Here is an 18,157-nt window from a genome sequence, read left to right as displayed (position 1 = left end):
TGACCCCAGAGAACATTGAGGAGCTCAAGAGGGATTACAAAGGTTGGAGAACCGTGAAACCCCTCTTTGAGTCCCTGACACACTGGTGGGAAGTGATCAAGGGAAGCATCAAGAGGTTTTTCATCCGCAAAGGCACCCAGAAAGCTAGAAAGGAACAGAGGGAAATGTCCCGACTCCAGGAAAAGATGCAGAATCTGCTCCGGCTGCGGTCGATGGGGGTCGATGTCAAGGAGGAGCTCCAAGAGGTGAAGGGCCAGCAAGCCTCGCACTTTGCCTCGGAGGCCTCCAAGATCATCTTCCTTTCCAGAGTCCGCTCCGTGGAGCAGGATGAGACGTGCTCACGTTTCTTCTTCCAAAAGGTACACAGAGAGCGCTCTGTGATCAGCAGCCTGAAGGAAGAAGACGGCTCAGTAAAGTCATCACGGTCCGACATTCTGAGGATCAGCAAATCCTTTTATGCCGGACTGTATGACGTGAAGCCCACGGACAGCACGGCCTCCCAGTCCTTCCTGTCCTCTATCACGGAGGTCTTAGACCACAGTACGCGGGAGAGCCTAGACAAACCGCTAACTCCTGACGAACTGACTAAGGCCCTCGAGTCCTTCGAGAAGAGTAAAACCCCCGGAAGCGACGGCCTGCCGGCGGAGTTGTATTCGGCTCTGTGGGACTTGATCGGCCCAGACCTGCTAGAAGTGTACGAGAGTATGCTCCTGGCCGGCAGCATGTCAGAATCCATGAGGAAAGGCATCATCACCCTCATCTACAAGCACAAGGGGGAAAGGGAGGAAATTAGAAATTGGCGACCCATTTCACTGTTGAATGTGGACTATAAGATTCTGTCCAAGGTCATCGCCAACCGGGTCAAATCCGCTCTGGAATTGGTGATTCACCCTGACCAGACCTGCTCTGTGCCAGGCAGGAAGATCTCTGACAGCCTGGCGCTGCTCAGGGATACGATTGCCTATGTACAGGACAGGGGTGTGGATACCTGCCTCATCAGCTTGGATCAGGAGAAGGCCTTTGACAGAATATCGCACACCTACATGGGGGATGTGCTCTCCAAAATGGGCTTTGGGGAGGGAATTCGAAATTGGATCCAACTGCTCTACACTAACATCAGTAGCGCAGTCTCAATCAATGGGTGGGAAACAGATAGCTTTCCGATTAAATCTGGAGTCAGGCAGGGCTGCCCTCTCTCGCCTGTCCTTTTCGTGTGCTGCATAGAACCCTTTGCCGAGTCCATCAGGAAGGATCCGGGCATAAGAGGAGTGACGATCCCAGGCAGTGGAGGCACTCAGGTAAAAGCCTCCCTGTACATGGACGACGTCGCCGTCTTCTGCTCGGATCCGCTGTCGGTGCGCAGACTGATGCACGTCTGCGACCAGTTCGAACTGGCCTCGGGAGCCAAGGTAAATCGTGGGAAGAGCGAGGCCATGTTCTTTGGGAACTGGGCTGACCGATCCTTTGTCCCCTTCACTGTCAGGGCTGACGGCCTGAAGGTGCTGGGGATATGGTTCGGAGGGACCGGGGCATGCGTTAGAAACTGGAAGGAGCGAGTGGCTATGGTGAAAAGGAAACTGGGCATGTGGGAGCGACGCTCCCTCTCCATTGCGGGTAAGAACCTGGTCATCAGGTGTGAGGTACTCTCGCTGTTGCTGTACGTGGCGCAGGTCTGGCCCATTCCACACTCCTGCGCGATGGCGATCACTCGAGCCATCTTCCGCTTTATCTGGAGGTCGAAAATGGATCGTGTCTGCAGGGACGCGATGTACAAGCCTCTAGATAAAGGGGGAAAAAACGTGCCCAACATCGCCCTCATACTGATGGCCACCTTTGTGTGTGGCTGCATCAAGCGGTGCGTAGACCCTCAGTACGCAAACACCAAGTGTCACTACGTGCTGAGGTTCTACCTGTCCCCGGTGTTGCGAAGGATGGGTCTGGCCACGCTGCCGCGGAACGCTCCAAGTAGTTGGACCGTGCCGTACCACCTGTCCCTGGTGGAAAAATTTATGCAGAAAAACACCTTTGACCACAAGTCCATCAGGCAGTGGTCAGCACGTAACGTCCTAGAGGCCCTGAGGGAAAAGGAGAGGGTGGACCCTGTGGGATGGTTCCCCGAGCAGACTGTCAAAGTCATTTGGCAGAATGCCTCATCGCCAGAACTTTCCAACAAGCACCAAGACGTAGCTTGGCTGGTGGTGAGAAAGGCCCTCCCCGTCAGATCCTTCCTACACGCCAGGAGTCTCACCCCCTCTGCACGTTGCCCTCGAGGTGGCTGTGGTGGGGAAGAGACCGTTGTTCACCTCCTTGTGGATTGTGCCTTTGCAAAGAAAGTCTGGAGAGAGATGCAGTGGTTGCTGTCGAGGTTCATCCCGAGCAGTTCTGTGACACAGGACTCTGTGCTCTACGGGCTGTTCCCAGGGACACACACCGAGACAAACATCGACTGCAGCTGGAGGATCATCAACTCGGTGAAAGACGCGCTTTGGTCTGCCCGAAACTTGTTGGTCTTCCAGCACAAAGAGTTGTCCCCGACCGATTGTTGCGGACTGGCACAATCCAAAGTCCAGGACTACGTGCTGAGGGACGCACTAAAGCTTGGGGCAGCTGCCGCAAAGGCGCAATGGGGAAGGGTCGCTGTCTAAGACCTTTCTACCACAGCGCACCGAGAGACTGGGAACTGTTTAGAGCCCCTCGGGCTGTACAGATCAAAATGAAAGGCTGTAAATGATTGTAATATTGTTTGTACTGATGCACCTGGTGATACATTTTGTAAAAGTTTAACCTGGATTGTACCCTTGTAATGTTGTTTTTGAAATGGTTTTGAATGTGATTGAAGATTTTTATGAATAAAGTATATTTTTACAAAAAAAAAAAAAAGTCTGGGAAGAGTGTCCTGCAGTCAGCATCACTGTGAAGCAGTCTGGGAAGAGTGTCCTGCAGTCAGCATCACTGTGAAGCAGTCTGGGAAGAGTGTCCTGCAGTCAGTTCTTGTTGAAAATAACAAGAGTGACATCACAAGACAGCGCGAGAGAGCGGCGGAGAGATCAGAACCAACGCGAGTGCGGGGAAGCTTCAACAAGTAACGCCAGCACAAAGATGAGAGCTGATTGGTGAGTAGTGGATACGTGTTTTTCTCCAGTTTAAAATAGATTAAGCTCAGGAAACTCACATATAGACACACATTCACAAACACAGACACACTCACACACATTCTCTCGCTCTCCCTCTCTCTCACACATACGTACACATTCTCTCTCATACACACAAGATGGTGGCAAACAGTGAGGTTGAGTGTCTTGGGCTACAGGAAGATATAGGCGGGATGGTCAAATGGGCAGACAAGTGGCAGATGGAATTTAACCCTGAAAAATGTGAGGTGATACACTTTGGAAGGAGTAATTTGACAAGGAAGTATTCAATGAACGGCATGGCACTAGGAAGTTCTGAGGAACAAAGGGACCTTGATGTGTCTGTTCATAGATCTCTGAAGGCGGAGGAGCATGTTAGTGGGGTGGTGAAAAAGGCATATGGGACACTTTATCAATCGAGGCATAGATTACAAAAGTGGGGAGGTCATGTTGGAGTTGTATAGAACCTTGGTGAGGCCACAGCTGGAGTAATGTGTGCAGTTCTGGTTGCCACATTATAGGAAGGATGTGATTACACTGGAGGGGGTGCAGAGGAGATTCACCAGGATGTTGCCTGGGATGAAACATTTAAGTTATGAAGAGAGGTTGGATAGACTTGTGTTGTTTTCGTTGGAGCAGAGAAGACTGAGGGGCGACCTGATCGAGGTGTACAAGATTATGAGGGGCATGGACAGGGTGGATAGGGAGCAGCTGTTCCCCTTAGTTGAAGGGTCAGTCACAAGGGGACATAAGTTCAAGGTGAGGGGCAGGAGGTTTAGGGGGGATGTGAGGAAAAACTTTTTTACCCAGAGGGTGGTGATGGTCTGGAATGCGCTGCCTGGGAGGGTGGTGGAGGCTGGTTGCCTCACATCCTTTAAAAAGTACCTGGATGAGCACTTGGCACATCATAACATTCAAGGCTATGGGCCAAGTGCTGGTAAATGGGATTAGGTAGGTAGGTCAGGAGTTTCTCACGTGTCGGTGCAGACTCGATGGGCCGAAGAGCCTCTTCTGCACCGTGAGATTCTGTGAAAGGTAAGAGTTCTAGTTTTTATTTAAAGTACATAAATAATTTAACATTTTTTACCATAATTAACTAAAAGTAAGGGGTTTTATTTCAACTAGAGGTTTGGCAGGGCAGCTCAGTCCCGTGTTATGTACTGCCTGCAACATGTGGGAAGTGCTAGACGCTCATTGCGCTCTGACTGACCACGTGTGCAGGAAGTGCCTCCAGCTGCAGCTACCTGAGCTCCGAGTTTCGGAGTTTGAGCAGCAGCTGGAGGTACTGAGGCACATCCGCAAGGCTGAGTGTTTCATAGATAGCACGTTTTTAGATGTGGTCACCCCACAGCTTATGGAAGTGCAGACAGAGAGGGAATGGGTGACCATCAGTCAGAAGAAAGGTGTCAGGCAGGTAGTCAGGAAATCCCCAGGGTGCATCTCACTCGAGAACCATTTTTCTGTGTTAGAAAACGGTGAGAGCGACGGTTCCTCTGCGCAGTGCAGCCACGCTCATGGCACTGAGTGGCTCAGCTGCATGGGAGGGGGGGAGGAAAAAGAGGGGAAGAGCAATAGGGGTAGGAGACTCGATGGTTGGCGGAACAGACTGGCGTTTCTGCGGCCATAGATGTGGCTCCAGGATGGTATGTTGCCTCCCTGGTGCCAGGGTCAAGGATATCACTGAACGGCTGCAGGGTATTCTAATGGAGCAGGGCAAACAGACAGAGATCGTGGTACATATTGGTAACAACGACATAGGTAGAAAGAGAGATGAGGTCCTGCAAGCAGAATTTAGGGAGCTAGGGAACATTAAAAAACAGGACCTTAAAGGTAGCAATCTCTGGATTACTTCCAGTGACATGTGCTAATGAGTATAGAAATAGGAGGTTAGTCCAGATGAATGCGTGGCTGGAGAGATGGTGCAGGAGGGAGGGCTTTAGATTTCTGGGACATTGGGAACATTTCTGGAGGCGGTGGGGCCTGTACAAGGCGGACGGGTTGCACCTGAACCTGAATTGGACCAACATCCTTGTGGGGAGGTTTGCTAGTGCTGTTGGGGAGGGTTTAAACTAACTTGGCAGGGGGTTGGGATCCTGAGAGGAAGTTCAGTAGTGGGAGATGCACAGCCAAAATTAGAAGAGAGAGCAAGTGAGTCTGGAAGGCATAGAAATTATAGACCAGTTTGCAAGGTTGGATGGTATTTATTTTAATGCAAGGAGTCTGACGAATAAGGCAGATGAGTTGAGGGCACAAGTTAATACATGGAAGTATGATGTCATTGCTGTCACAGAGACATGGTTGAGAGAGGAGCAGGATTGGCAGCTCAATATTCCAGGATATAGGGTCTTCAGGCGAGACAGGGAAGGAGGTAAAAGAGGAGGGGTTATCGCAATATTGATCAAGGAATCAATTACAGCAGTAAGGAGGGATGACATCTTAGAAGGCTCCTCAAATGAAGCCATATGGGTTGAACTGAAAAACAAAAAAGGAGCAATCACATTGCTGGGAGTGTGCTATAGGCCCCCAAACAGTCAGAGAGAAATAGAAGAGCAGATAAGTAGGCAAATTTCAGATAAGTGTAAAAATAATAGGGTAGTAATAGTGGGGAATTTCAAATTCCCCAACATTAACTGGGTTAGAGGGAGCTGAATTATTAAAATGCATCCAGGAGAGCTTTTAAGCCAGTACGTAGAAGGTCCTACAAGACGAGGTGGCGTTCCTGGACTTAATTTTAGGGAATGAAGCCGGGCAAGTGGTAGAGGTATCAGTGGGGGGAGCATTTTACAGATAGTGATCATAACTCTGTTAGATTCAAGGTTGTTATGGAAAAGGACAAGGATGGGCCAGAAATCAGAGTTCTAAATTGGGGGAAGGCCGATTTTAATAAGATCAGATATGATTTAGCCAGGGTGGACTGGGAGCAGCTACTTTTAGGTAAATCTGTGTCAGAGCAATGGGACTCATTCAAGGATGAAATAGGGAGAGTACAGGGCCAACATATTCCAGTAAAGACAAAGGGTGGGACCAACAAATCCAGGGAACCCTGGATGTTGAGGGAGCTCCCACAACACTCAAGAAGCTGGACAACATCCAGGACAAAGCAGCCCGCTTGACTGGCACCACATCCACAAACATTCTCTCCCTCCACCACCGATGCACAGTAGCAGCGTGTGTACCATCTACAAGATGCACTGCAGCAACTCACCAAGGCTCCTTAGACTGCACCTTCCAAACCCACAACCACTACCATCTAGAAGGCCAAGGGCAGCAGATAGATGGGAACACCACCACCTGGAAGTTGCCCTCCGAGTCACTCACCATCCTGACTTGGAAATATATCGCCGTTCCTTCACTGTCGCTGGGTCAAAATCCTGGAACTCCCTCCCTAACAGCGCTGTGGGTGTACCTACACCACATGGACTGCAGCGGTTCAAGAAGGCAACTCACCACCACCTTCTCAAGGGTAATTAGGGATGGACAATAAATGCTGGCCCAGCCAGTGACACCCACATCCTGTGAATGGATAAACAATACAATACAGAGCAACTCCACTGTCCTGCTCTCTGGGTTCAGGTCCCAATGCCAACTGCTCTGTCCTGCAGTCCTGATGTCCAATTCTCCCTCCAATTCCACTCCCCGGCCCCTTCCCCGTGTCCACTCCCCGGCCCCTTCCCCGTGTCCACTCCCCGGCCCCTTCCCCGTGTCCACTCCCCGGCCCCTTCCCCGTGTCCACTCCCCGGCCCCTTCCCCGTGTCCACTCCCCGGCCCCTTCCCCGTGTCCACTCCCCGGCCCCTTCCCCGTGTCCACTCCCCGGCCCTTCCCCGGGTCCACTCCCCGGCCCCTTCCCCGTGTCCACTCCCCGGCCCCTTCCCCGTGTCCACTCCCCGGCCCCTTCCCCGTGTCCACTCCCCGTGTCCACTCCCCGGCCCCTTCCCCGTGTCCACTCCCCGGCCCCTTCCCCGTGTCCACTCCCCGTGTCCACTCCCCGGCCCCTTCCCCGGGTCCACTCTCCAGCCGTTCCCTGCCCCTGACCCCTCGCTCACTCTCACCTGAGTCGCTTCCGCAACAGGTGCAGCGGCCACGGCGCAACTACGACTGAGCATGCGCAGGGGCCGCGGCCGGATCCGAGCATGCGCAGGGGCCGCGGCCGGATCTGAGCATGCACCACCGCACAGCACTCTGGGAGTTGTAGTTCACATTGACCCCAGGATTGGAATCCCGATGATAAAAATAAAAAGCTAAAAGCTACTGCGGATGCTGGAAATCCAAATCAAAAACAGAATTACCTGGAAAAGCTCAGCAGGTCTGGCAGCATCGGCGGAGAGGAAACCGTCAACTGTCAACTGATTTCTTCTCCGTCGATGCTGCCAGACCTGCTGAGCTTTTCCAGGTAATTCTGTTTTTGATTTGGAATCCCGATGAATGGAATCCGACGGACTCGCGCTGGGCCGGGCCCCGCCCCCACCGCCTGACCCCGCCCCCTCCGCCTGACCCCGCCTCGCAGTGATGACTGACAACTGGGTCACCCAGGAACGATGAGGAATCAAGTCACGTGAGAGCACGTCCAGCATTTGATTCGAACGTTGCCATGGTTTCAGTACACAGAGCAACGGCCAGAGAGGGATAGAGGGGTAGAGACAGAGAGAGGGATAGAGACAGGGAGAGGGGGAGAGAGAGAGAGAGAGAGGGAGAGGGAGGGATAGAGACAGAGAGAGGGAGATAGGGAGAGATAGGGAGAGAGAGAGAGACAGAGAGAGGGGGAGAGAGAGAGGGAGAGGGATAGAGACAGGGAGAGAGAGAGAGAGACAGAGAGAGGGGGAGAGAGAGAGGGAGAGGGATAGAGACAGGGAGAGAGAGGGATAGAGGGGTAGAGACAGAGAGAGGGATAGAGACAGGGAGAGGGGGAGAGAGAGAGGGATAGAGACAGAGAGAGAGAGGGAGATAGGGAGAGATAGGGAGAGAGAGAGAGAGACAGAGAGAGGGGGAGAGAGAGAGGGATAGAGACAGGGAGAGAGAGGGATAGAGACAGGGAGAGAGAGGGATAGAGACAGGGAGAGAGAGGGATAGAGACAGAGAGAGAGAAGGAGAAAGGGAGAGAGAGGGAGAAAGGAAGGGAGAGGGAGGGAGAGGGTGAGATAGGGAGAGAGAGAAAGGAAGGGAGAGGGAGGATGGGGGGGGAGAGGAGGTAAAGAGAGGGAGAGGTATAGAGGAGGAGATAGACTGACAGTAATAGGGTAAGAGGAGAGGGATAGAGTAAGTGTGATAGAGGGAGAGTTGCAGACAGGGCAGAAATAAACTGAGGGAGATACTGTATGTACAATACAGGAGGAAAGATAGAAAGGATAGACACTGAATAAGCACAGCAAGTGATAAATAAAGACTTGCTTCCAGTGTGAGAAGGGGGTGAGTGAGCAGAGAGAGAGAGAGAGAGGGGGATTGGAGCCAGAGTGCAGAGAGTGCAAGCGAGCTGACCTGAGGAGCTGCAGCCAGTAGGATGTCATTGACGGAATCAGAGGAGTTTGAAGAGGAGCATGGCCCTTTTTTAGGGGTGAGTTTATTCAATAATATTATAATGACCAGAGTTTGGACTAACTCATACAACTGCACCAACACTCTCATAATGACAAGGATTCAAACTAATTCCTGGGATCAGGTTCAGCATCCGTCTCCAGGCCTGAACTGGTATAAACCTCACCGCTGCCAGGAATGGCACAAAACTGGTCTCTTCATTTGGACAGGCACTAAGTGCCTCTTCCAGGCCTCTCAGTAATCACCCCCTCCAACCACAACAGCCCCTCGCAGGACAGACAGGATAAATGCACGTATGTGAAAGCAAAAAGTGTGGTGAGTAATGTTGGTGAGCTTCAAGCACCAATAGCTGTGTGGGAATGTGATGTAGTGGCAATGACTGAAACGTAGCTTAAACATTGGGAAGTCTGGGTGCTTAATATTCAAAGATATGAAGTGTTCAGAAAAGATAGCGAAAATAAAAGGGAGGTGGGGTGGCTTTACTGATTAGGAAAGACATTGTAATATTGGAAATGGAATGTCCTTGAGGAGGCGAGAACAAAATCCATTTGTTAGAGTTGAAAAGCAAAAATAACATTATCCTGCTACTGGGGGTATTCTATAGGCCTCCAAATAGTGAGAGAGGGATAGAGGAGCAAATCTGCAGAGAAATCACAGGGCTTCTTTGATGATGAGAGTGATATTGATTATGATGAGCATGTCAGGTGAATTCTTCAAGTGAGAACAAGGTCAAATATAATAGGTTGAGAGGGGAGGTACAGAGGAAAATAAGAGTGGCAAGGAGAGAATATGAGAATGGAATGACGGTTAATATAAAGCAGAACCCCAAAATCTTCTACCAGCATGTAAATAGTAAACAGGTTGTAAGGGGTGGAGTGGGGTCTATGAGGGACAAAAAGAGTTCTTCCCAGTGTCCTAGCCAATATTTATTCCTCAATTAACATCACAAGAAAATGATGATCTGGTTATTGTCACATTGCTGTTTGGGAGAGTTTGCTATGGGCAAATTGGCTGCCACATTTCCTGCATTAAAACAGTGACTACACTTCAAAACGTCCTTCACTGGCTATAAAACACTTTGGGATGTCCAGTGGTCATGAAAAACGCTATATAAATGCAGAGTCTTCAGTCCCTCGGGCCTGTTCTGCAATTCAATAAGATCATGGCAGATCCAGTAGTGGCCTCAGCAGTAACCCCATCCTTCTGGACTCAAGCAAACAATCCCCACATTACCAACCCCCCCTCCTGGCCCCCACCCCTACCTTGGCCCCAGGACAGGACTAGCACTAACTGCCCTTTCCAGGACCCCTCTACCTCTCATCCTGGACAGGACTGGCACTAACGTTTTTTAATTTGTTCATGGGTGTCACTGGCTAGGCCAACATTTATTGCCCATCCCTAATTGCCCTTGTTCAGGGGGCATTTAAGAGTCAACCACATTGCTGTGGGTCTGGAGTCACATGTAGGCCAGACCAGGTAAGGACAGCAGATTTCCTTCCCCAAAGGGCATCAGTGAACCAGATGGGTTTTTACAACAATCGGCAATGGTTTCATAGTCATCATTAGACGTTTAATTCCAGATTTTGATTGTATTTAAATTCCACCATCTACCATGGTGGAATTTGAACCCCGGTCCCCAGAGCATTACCCTGGGTCTCTGGAATACTAGTCCAGTGACAATACCACCACATTTCCAGGACACAGAGCAACCCTCTCACCCTCACCCGGGACAGGACTGGCACTAACTGAAGTAACAGAAAATGCTGGAAATACCCAGCAAGTAAGGCTGTATCGGTGGAGAGAGAAACAGAGATGACATGTCAGGCCTGTTACCTTCCATCAGAACTGGGAAAAATTTGAAATGTAATAGGTTTTCAGCAAGTGAAAGGGAGGAGGGTGTAAAAGGAAGGTCTGTGATAGGGTGGCTGGAAGACAGGAGATTCAAGAAGAAAAGGTTTCCTTTGCCAAAAGGTGCAAGGCCAAAGGGAGTGGGAATGGGACAGGTAAAGAAACAAGAAGTGTCAAGAGGAGGTGTAAATGGCAGAATGCTGAACGGCTGCTGCTCAAAAACAAAAGAACGAGAAAAATTAGAATAAAACCGAAGCATGCAAAGGATAAGGAACAAAATGGAGGCCGAGATTACGGTCTGAAATTGATGAGCACAATGTTGAGTCCAGGAACCTGTAAAGTGTCTATTCAAAAGATGAGGTGCTATGGCTCAAGCTTGTAGTGATCCTCATTGGAACAGTGCAGGAGGCTGAGGGCAGAGAGATCTGTGGGAGAGAAAGGTGGAGAATGAAAATGACAGGTGACAGGAAGCTTGGGGTCAGGCTTGCGGATTGAATGGTGGTTCCACAGTGCGGTCACCCAGTCTGCTCTTTCACCTGGAAGGAGCACTTGGGGCCTTGGACGGTGAAAAGTGAGGAGGTAAAAGATCTAGTGTTGCCTCTTCTCCTCTTGCATGGAAAGGTGCCATGGGAAGAGGAATATAACATAAGAAACTGGAGCAGGGTTAGACCATTCGGCCCATTGAGCTTTTTCCACCATTCAATAAGGTTATGGCTGATCTGATTCTGGTCTCAACTCCACTTTCCTGCCTGTGCCCCTTAACCCTTGACTCCCTTGGCTGTCTAACTCAGCCTTGAATATATTCAATGACCCAGCCCCCACTGCTCTCTGAGGAAGAGAATTCCAAAGATTCTGGGAGGGTAAGGAAGGAGTGAGTGTTATTATCCCGATAGCCAGTTTGTGAATGAGCCAGAGCCAATCTTTACTTGGAATAGATTTATTCACAGAGTGAAACATTACAACTACACACCTCCTCACATGACCCCACCCTGTGTCATTGAGCGTCTCTTCATATGTGTGGATGTAACCATCCAATCGATGCCCTCCGCTTCTACATACTTAACCTCAGTTGATAGAGTTGACCGTGAGAGCAGCCGTACAGGAAATGGGATGGACACTTGTGAGGGTCCTGTCAACCACAGAGCAGCAGAATTCATGGTTGACAAAAAATGAGACATATCAGAAGCACTGGTATGGAAGATTACATCATCAGAAAAAATGTGACAGAAAAAGAGGAATTGGGAAAAGGAATGGAGTCCTAACAGGAAGCAACATTTGAAGAAGTGTAGTCGAGACAGCTATGGGAGTCAGTGGGCTTATAGTGAATATTCTATCCCCAGAATATAGACAGAGAAGTCCAGGAAGGGAAGGGAAGAGTTGGAGGTGGATCATGCGAAGGTAAAGGAAAGAGTGAAATTGGAAGCAAAGTTAACAAAATTTTCCCATTCAGGGCGGGAACAGGAAATGGCTTCAATATATTCATCAATGTACCAAAATCCACAAAGAGGAGTGCCCTGGTCAACCTATTGTTTCAGCCTGGTCCCGCCCCACTCAACTGATTTTTTACTATTTGAAAAGAGAGGTGAGGGAGGGAGTCTGAGTAAGACTGGAACAAAAATGTTCCACATAACCCACAAAAAGACAGGTATAGCTGGGATCCATGTGGCTACCCATAGTAATATCTTTAATTTGGAAGAAGTGAGTGGAATTGAAGGAGACATTGTTCAATGAGAGAAGCCAGGCAGAGGAGGAGGTTGATGGATGGAGACTGGTTGGGCCTCCATTCAAGGAAGAAGCAGAGAGCCCTCAGACCATCCTGGTAGAGGATTGGAGGTATAGAGAATGGACGTCCATTGTGAAGAGGAGATGGTTAGGGCCATGAAGCTGGAAATTGTTAAAGTGATGGAAGACATTGGAAAAGTCATGGATGTAACTGGGAAGAGACTGGACAAGGGGAGAAAAGTGAAGTCAAGATAGGAAGCAATGAGTTCAGTGGGGCAGGAACAGGCGAAATGATGGGTCAACCAGGGCAGTCCTGTTTGTGGATCTGGGAAAGGAGGTGGAAATGGGCTGTACAGGTTGGGAGATTCTGAGGCTGGAAGCAGTGTAAGGAAGTTCCCCTGGGAAAAGGAAGTCAGTGACAGACCTGGATTCAATAGCTTGATGTTTGGTTGTGATGCCATCGTCCAGGGGGAGGTAGAAGGACATGTCAGAGGTAGACAACAACAGCAGTACCCTTGTCAGCAGGTTTGATGACGATGTAGGGTTGGACCTATGGCAACTGAGGAGTGCAGCAAGTTCAGAGGGAGACAGAGTGAGCGAGGGGAGCAGAGAAATTGAGACTGCTAATGTTCTGCTTACAGTTCTGAATGAAATGATCAACAGAAGGCCAGAGGGAAGGGTCTGGGATGAGGGAAAATACTGGACACATACAAAAAGGATCCACTGTGTGTGGGAGAGGACTCCTGGCCAAAGGAGTGAGTGAAGGTGGTGGAGGAAGAGCTAAGAGTAATGCCAAGCTCAATATTTATTGAGATGGGGGTGGGGGGTGCAAGGGGTTGAAGCTGAGCCCTTTGTTAAGGACAGGTTGTCATGGTCAGAGAGGGGAAGGTATCATGAATATATCACGAGATGTAAAATTAGAAGAAGGGATGGAGTTAGTAGGAAACGAAGGGGAAGAAAGATCCAGAGGGGCGTTTCTACCCATGAGATGTTCGCACTAACTGCCCCTCCCAGGACTCGCTGTAAACATAGAAACATAGAAACTAGAGCAGGAGTAGGCCATTCGGCCCTTCGAGCCTGCTCCACCATTCATTATGATCATGGCTGATCATCCAACTCAATAGCCTGCTCCCGCTTTCTCCCCATACCCTTTGATCCCTTTCGCCCCAAGAGCTATATCTAACTCCTTCTTGAAAACATACAATGTTTTGGCCTCAACTACTTTCTGTGGTAGTGAATTCCACAGGCTCACCACTCTCTGGGTGAAGAAATTTCTCCTCATCTCAGTCCTAAATGGTCTCCCCCGTATCCTCAGACTGTGACCCCTGGTCTGGACTCCCCCATCATCGGGAACATCCTTCCTGCATCTACCCTGTCTAGTCCTGTTAGAATTTTATAGGTTTCTATGAGATCCCCCCTCATTCTTCTAAACTCCAACAAATATAATCTTAACCGACTCAATCCCTCCTCATATGTCAGTCCCGCCATCCCAGGAATTAGTCGGGTAAACCTTCGCTGCACTCCCTCTATAGCAAGAACATCTTTCCTCAGATAAGGAGACCAAAATTGCACACAATATTCCAGGTGTGGTCTCACCAAGGCCCAGTACAATTGCAGCAAGATATCCTTGCTCCTGTACTCGAATCCTCTGGCTATGAAGGCCAACATACCATTTGCCTTCTTTACCACCTGCTGCACCTGCATGCTTACCTTCAGCAATTGGTGTACGAGGACACCCAGGTCTCGTTGGAGATTCCCCTCTCACAATTTATGGCCATTCAGATAAGAATCTGTCTTCCTGTTTTTGCTACCAAAGTGGATAACCTCACATTTATCCACATTATACTGTATCTGCCATGCATTTGCCCACTCACTCAGCTTGTCCAAATCACACTGAAGCATCTCTGCATCCTCCTCACAGCTCACCCTCCCACCCAGCTTTGTGTCATCTGCAAATTTGGAGATATTACATTTAGTTCCCTCATCTAAATCATTAATACATATTGTGAATAGCTGGGGTCCCAGCACTGATCCCTGCGGTATCCCACTAGTCACTGCCTGCCATTCAGAAAAAGACTCGTTTATTCCTGCTCTTTGTTTCCTGTCTGCCAACCAGTTTTCTATCCATCTCAAAACACTACCCCCAATCCCATGCGCTTTAATTTTACACGCCAATCTCTTATGTGGGACTTTGTCGAAAGCCTTCTGAAAGTCAAAATAAACCACATCCACTGGCTCCCCCTCATCAACTCTACTATTTACATTCTCGAAAAATTCCAGTAGATTTGTCAAGCATGATTTCCCTTTCGTAAATCCAAGGTGACTCTGTCTGATTCTGCCACTGTTTTCCACGTGCTCAGCTATTAAATCTTTTATAATGGACTCTAGAATTTTCCCCACTACCGACGTCAGGCTGACTGGTTTCCCTGTTTTCTCTCTGCCTCCCTTTTTAAATAGCGGGGTTACATTAGCTACCCTCCAATCTGTAGGAACCGTTCCAGAACCTATCGAATCTTAGAAGATGACCACCAATGCATCCACTATTTCTAGGGCCACTTCCTTAAGTACTCTGGGATGTAGATTATCAGGCCCTGGGGATTTATTGGCCTTCAATCCCATCAATTTCCCCAACACCATTTCCCTACTAATACTGATTTCTTTCAGTTCCTCCCTCTCACTAAACCCTGTGTTCCCCAACATTTCTGGTATGTTATTAGTGTCCTCCTTTGTGAAGACAGAACCAAAGTATGTATTTAGTTGGTCAGCCATTTCTTTGTTCCCCATTATAAATTCCCCTGTTTCTGACTGTAAGGGACCTACATTTGTCTTCACCAATCTTTTTCTCTTCACATATCTATAGAAACTTTTACAGTCAGTGTTTATGTTCCCTGCAAGCTTACTCTCGTACTCTATTTTCCCCTCCTTAATCAAGCCCTTGGTCCCCCTTTGCTGAATTCTAAACTGCTCCCAATCCTCAGGTCTGTTGTTTTTTCTGGCCAATTTGTATGCCTCTTCCTTGCATCTAATACTGTCTCTAATTTCCCTTGTAAGCCATGGTCTGGCCACTTTTCCTGTTTTACTTTTGCGCCAGGCAGGAATAAACAATTGTTGCAGTTCATCCATGCGCTCTTTGAATGTTTGCCATTGCCTATCCACCGTCATCCCTTTAAGTAACATTTCCCAATCCACCATAGCCAACTCGCGCCTCATACCATCATAGTTTCCTTTATTAAGATTCAGGACCCTAGTCTCAGAATCAACTACGTCACTCTCCATCTTGATGAAGAATTCTATCATATTATGGTCGCTCATCCCCAAGGGGCCTCGCACAACTAGATTGCCAATTATTCCTTTCTCATTACCCAATACCCAGTCTAGGATGGCCTGTTCTTCAGTTGGTTCCTCAATGTATTGGTCCAGAAAACCATCCTGTATACATTCCAGGAATTCCTCCTCTACGGTATTGTTACTAATTTGATTTGCCCAATCTATATGCAGATTAAAGTCACCCATAATTACAGATGTTCCTTTATTGCACGCATCTATAATTTCCTGTTTAATTCCATTCCCAACATCACCACTACAGTTTGGGGGTCTATATACAATCCCCACTAACGTTTTTTGCCCCTTAGTGTTTCTCAGCTCTACCCATACAGATTCCACATCGTCGGAGCTAATATCTTTCCTCACTATTGCGTTAATTTCCTCTTTAACCAGCAATGCAACTCCACCACCTTTTCCTTTTTGTCTGTCCTTCCTAAATACTGAATACCCCTGGATGTTCAGTTCCCGTCCCTGGTCACCCTGCAGCCATGTCTCCGTAAGCCCGACTATATCATACCTGTTTACATCTATTTGCAGAGTTAATTCATCCACTTCATTGTGAATGCTCCTTGCGTTAAGGCACAAAGCCTTGAGGCTTGTCTTTTTAACATTACTTGTCCCGTTCCCACTATTTTTCACTGAGGCCCTGTTTGATTCTTGCTTTTGATTTCTCTGCCTATCACTTTGCTTATTCCCCTTTTTGTCTTTTGTTCTTGTCTTTGATTCCCCCTCCTCTGACTCCTTGCATAGGTTCCCATCCCCCTGCCATTTTAGTTTAAACCTTCCCCAACCGCTCTAGCAAATAATCCCCCCAGGACATCAGTCCCGGTCCTGCCCAGGTGTAACCCGTCCAGTTTGTACTGGTCCCACCTCCCCCAGAACCGGTCCCAATGCTCCAGGAATCTGGAACCCTCCCCCTCACACCATCTCTTCAGCCACGTATTCATCCGATATATCCTGCTATTTCTACTCTGACTAGCACGTGGCACTGGTAGTAATCCTGAGATCACTATCTTTGAGGTCCTACTTTTCAACTTATTCCTAACTCCCTATATTCTGCTTTTAGGACCTCATCCCTTTTTTTACCTATGTCGTTTGTACCAATGTGGACCACGAGCACTGGCTGTTCACCCCCCCACCTTCAGAATGTCCTGTAGCTGCTCTGAGACATCCTTGACCCTAGCACCAATAAGGCAACATACCATCCTGGAGTCTCGTTTGCAGCCACAGAAACACCTATCTATTCCTCTTACAATCGAATCCCCTATAACTATTACATTCCCACACTTTTTACTCCTCCCCTGTGCAGCAGAGCCAACCGCGGTGCAACGAATTTGGCTGTTGCTGCTTTCCCCTGAGAGGCCATTCCCCCCAACAGTATCCAAAGTGGTATATCTGTTTTGCAGGGGAATAGCCACAGGAGATTCCTGCACTGCCTGCCTAGTCCTCTTGCTCTGCCTGGTGGTCACCCATTCCCTTCCTGCCTGTGGACTCTTTGCCTGCGGTGTGACCACCTCTCTATATGCGCTATCCACGATACTCTCCGCCTTGTGGATGCTCCACAGTGTCCCCAGCCGCCGCTCCAACTCCAAAACCCGGGCTTCCAGGAGCTGCAGCTGGAGACTCTTCCCGCACACATGCTGGCTCTGGGAACTGGAAATGTTCCAGGCTTCCCACATAGAACAGGAGGAGCACAACACAGCTTTGAGTTCTGCTGCCATGACTTACCCCTTTAAATTAAATTAAACCTTTTGGAAGATACTTAATGTCAAATAATATCAATTACTCTAGGGCCCTTCATCCCTACTCCTTGTTGTCACAGAATATAGCCCTTACAAACGATGAATCACAAAATAAGACCTTAAAAACTATAAACGATAAAAGTAGTAAATACTTACCCGACCATACTCACAGTACTCAAAGGATCACCTCGTTCCCTCCTCACTGAACTCCCAAAGCAACACTCCTGTGCAGACTGTGATGCTGACTGCAGGACACTCTTCCCAGACTGCTTCACAGCTATGCTGACTGCAGGACACTCTTCCCAGACTGCTTCACAGCTATGCTGACTGCAGGACACTCTTCCCAGACTGCTTCACAGCTATGCTGACTGCAGGACACTCTTCCCAGACTGCTTCACAGCTATGCTGACTGCAGGACACTCTTCCCAGACTGCTTCACAGCTATGCTGACTGCAGGACACTCTTCGCAGCAATCCCCTGGCATCTCCCAGGACAGTGCAAACGCTAATTGGCCCCTCCCAGGATTCGGTAAACCTATCCCCCAGGACAGGACTGGCACTAACTGCCCCTCCCAGGATTCGGTAAACCTATCCCCCAGGACAGGACTGGCACTAACTGCCCCTCCCAGGATTCGGTAAACCTATCCCCCAGGACAGGACTGGCACTAACTGCCCCTCCCAGGATTCGGTAAACCTATCCCCCAGGACAGGACTGGCACTAACTGCCCCTCCCAGGATTCGCTGTAACCCTCAACCCTCCAAAGACAGGTTAAGCACCAACAATGACCATTCTGGAAGCTGAGACTGGAACTATCCCTCAGGGCTACACTAAATCTAGCATTTGACCTAACATGAATCTCT

The 18,157-nt window shown here is 49.0% G+C and overlaps 2 protein-coding genes across 3 annotated transcripts in view; one reads left to right on the top strand and one right to left on the bottom strand.

Moving 5' to 3' along the window:
• Positions 1–7,229, bottom strand: part of slc37a1 (solute carrier family 37 member 1) — a 120,421-nt gene extending 113,192 nt beyond the window's left edge. For both annotated transcript variants that reach the window (XM_078560425.1, XM_078560429.1), the window contains exon 1: positions 7,182–7,229. The gene's annotated coding sequence lies outside the window, so the exon portion shown is untranslated. The remainder of the gene's footprint in view (positions 1–7,181) is intronic.
• A 1,155-nt stretch (positions 7,230–8,384) lies between these two features.
• Positions 8,385–18,157, top strand: part of rsph1 (radial spoke head component 1) — a 72,063-nt gene continuing 62,290 nt past the window's right edge. Inside the window, exon 1 of the mRNA XM_078560567.1 lies at positions 8,385–8,680. Coding sequence (XP_078416693.1) covers positions 8,627–8,680 — 54 coding nt within the window. The 5' untranslated portion in view covers positions 8,385–8,626. The remainder of the gene's footprint in view (positions 8,681–18,157) is intronic.

Source organism: Cetorhinus maximus, chromosome 16 (genome assembly GCF_964194155.1).
Source record: "Cetorhinus maximus chromosome 16, sCetMax3.hap1.1, whole genome shotgun sequence".
NCBI lineage: Eukaryota > Metazoa > Chordata > Chondrichthyes > Lamniformes > Cetorhinidae > Cetorhinus > Cetorhinus maximus.
This window is presented reverse-complemented; position numbering and strand designations above follow the sequence as displayed.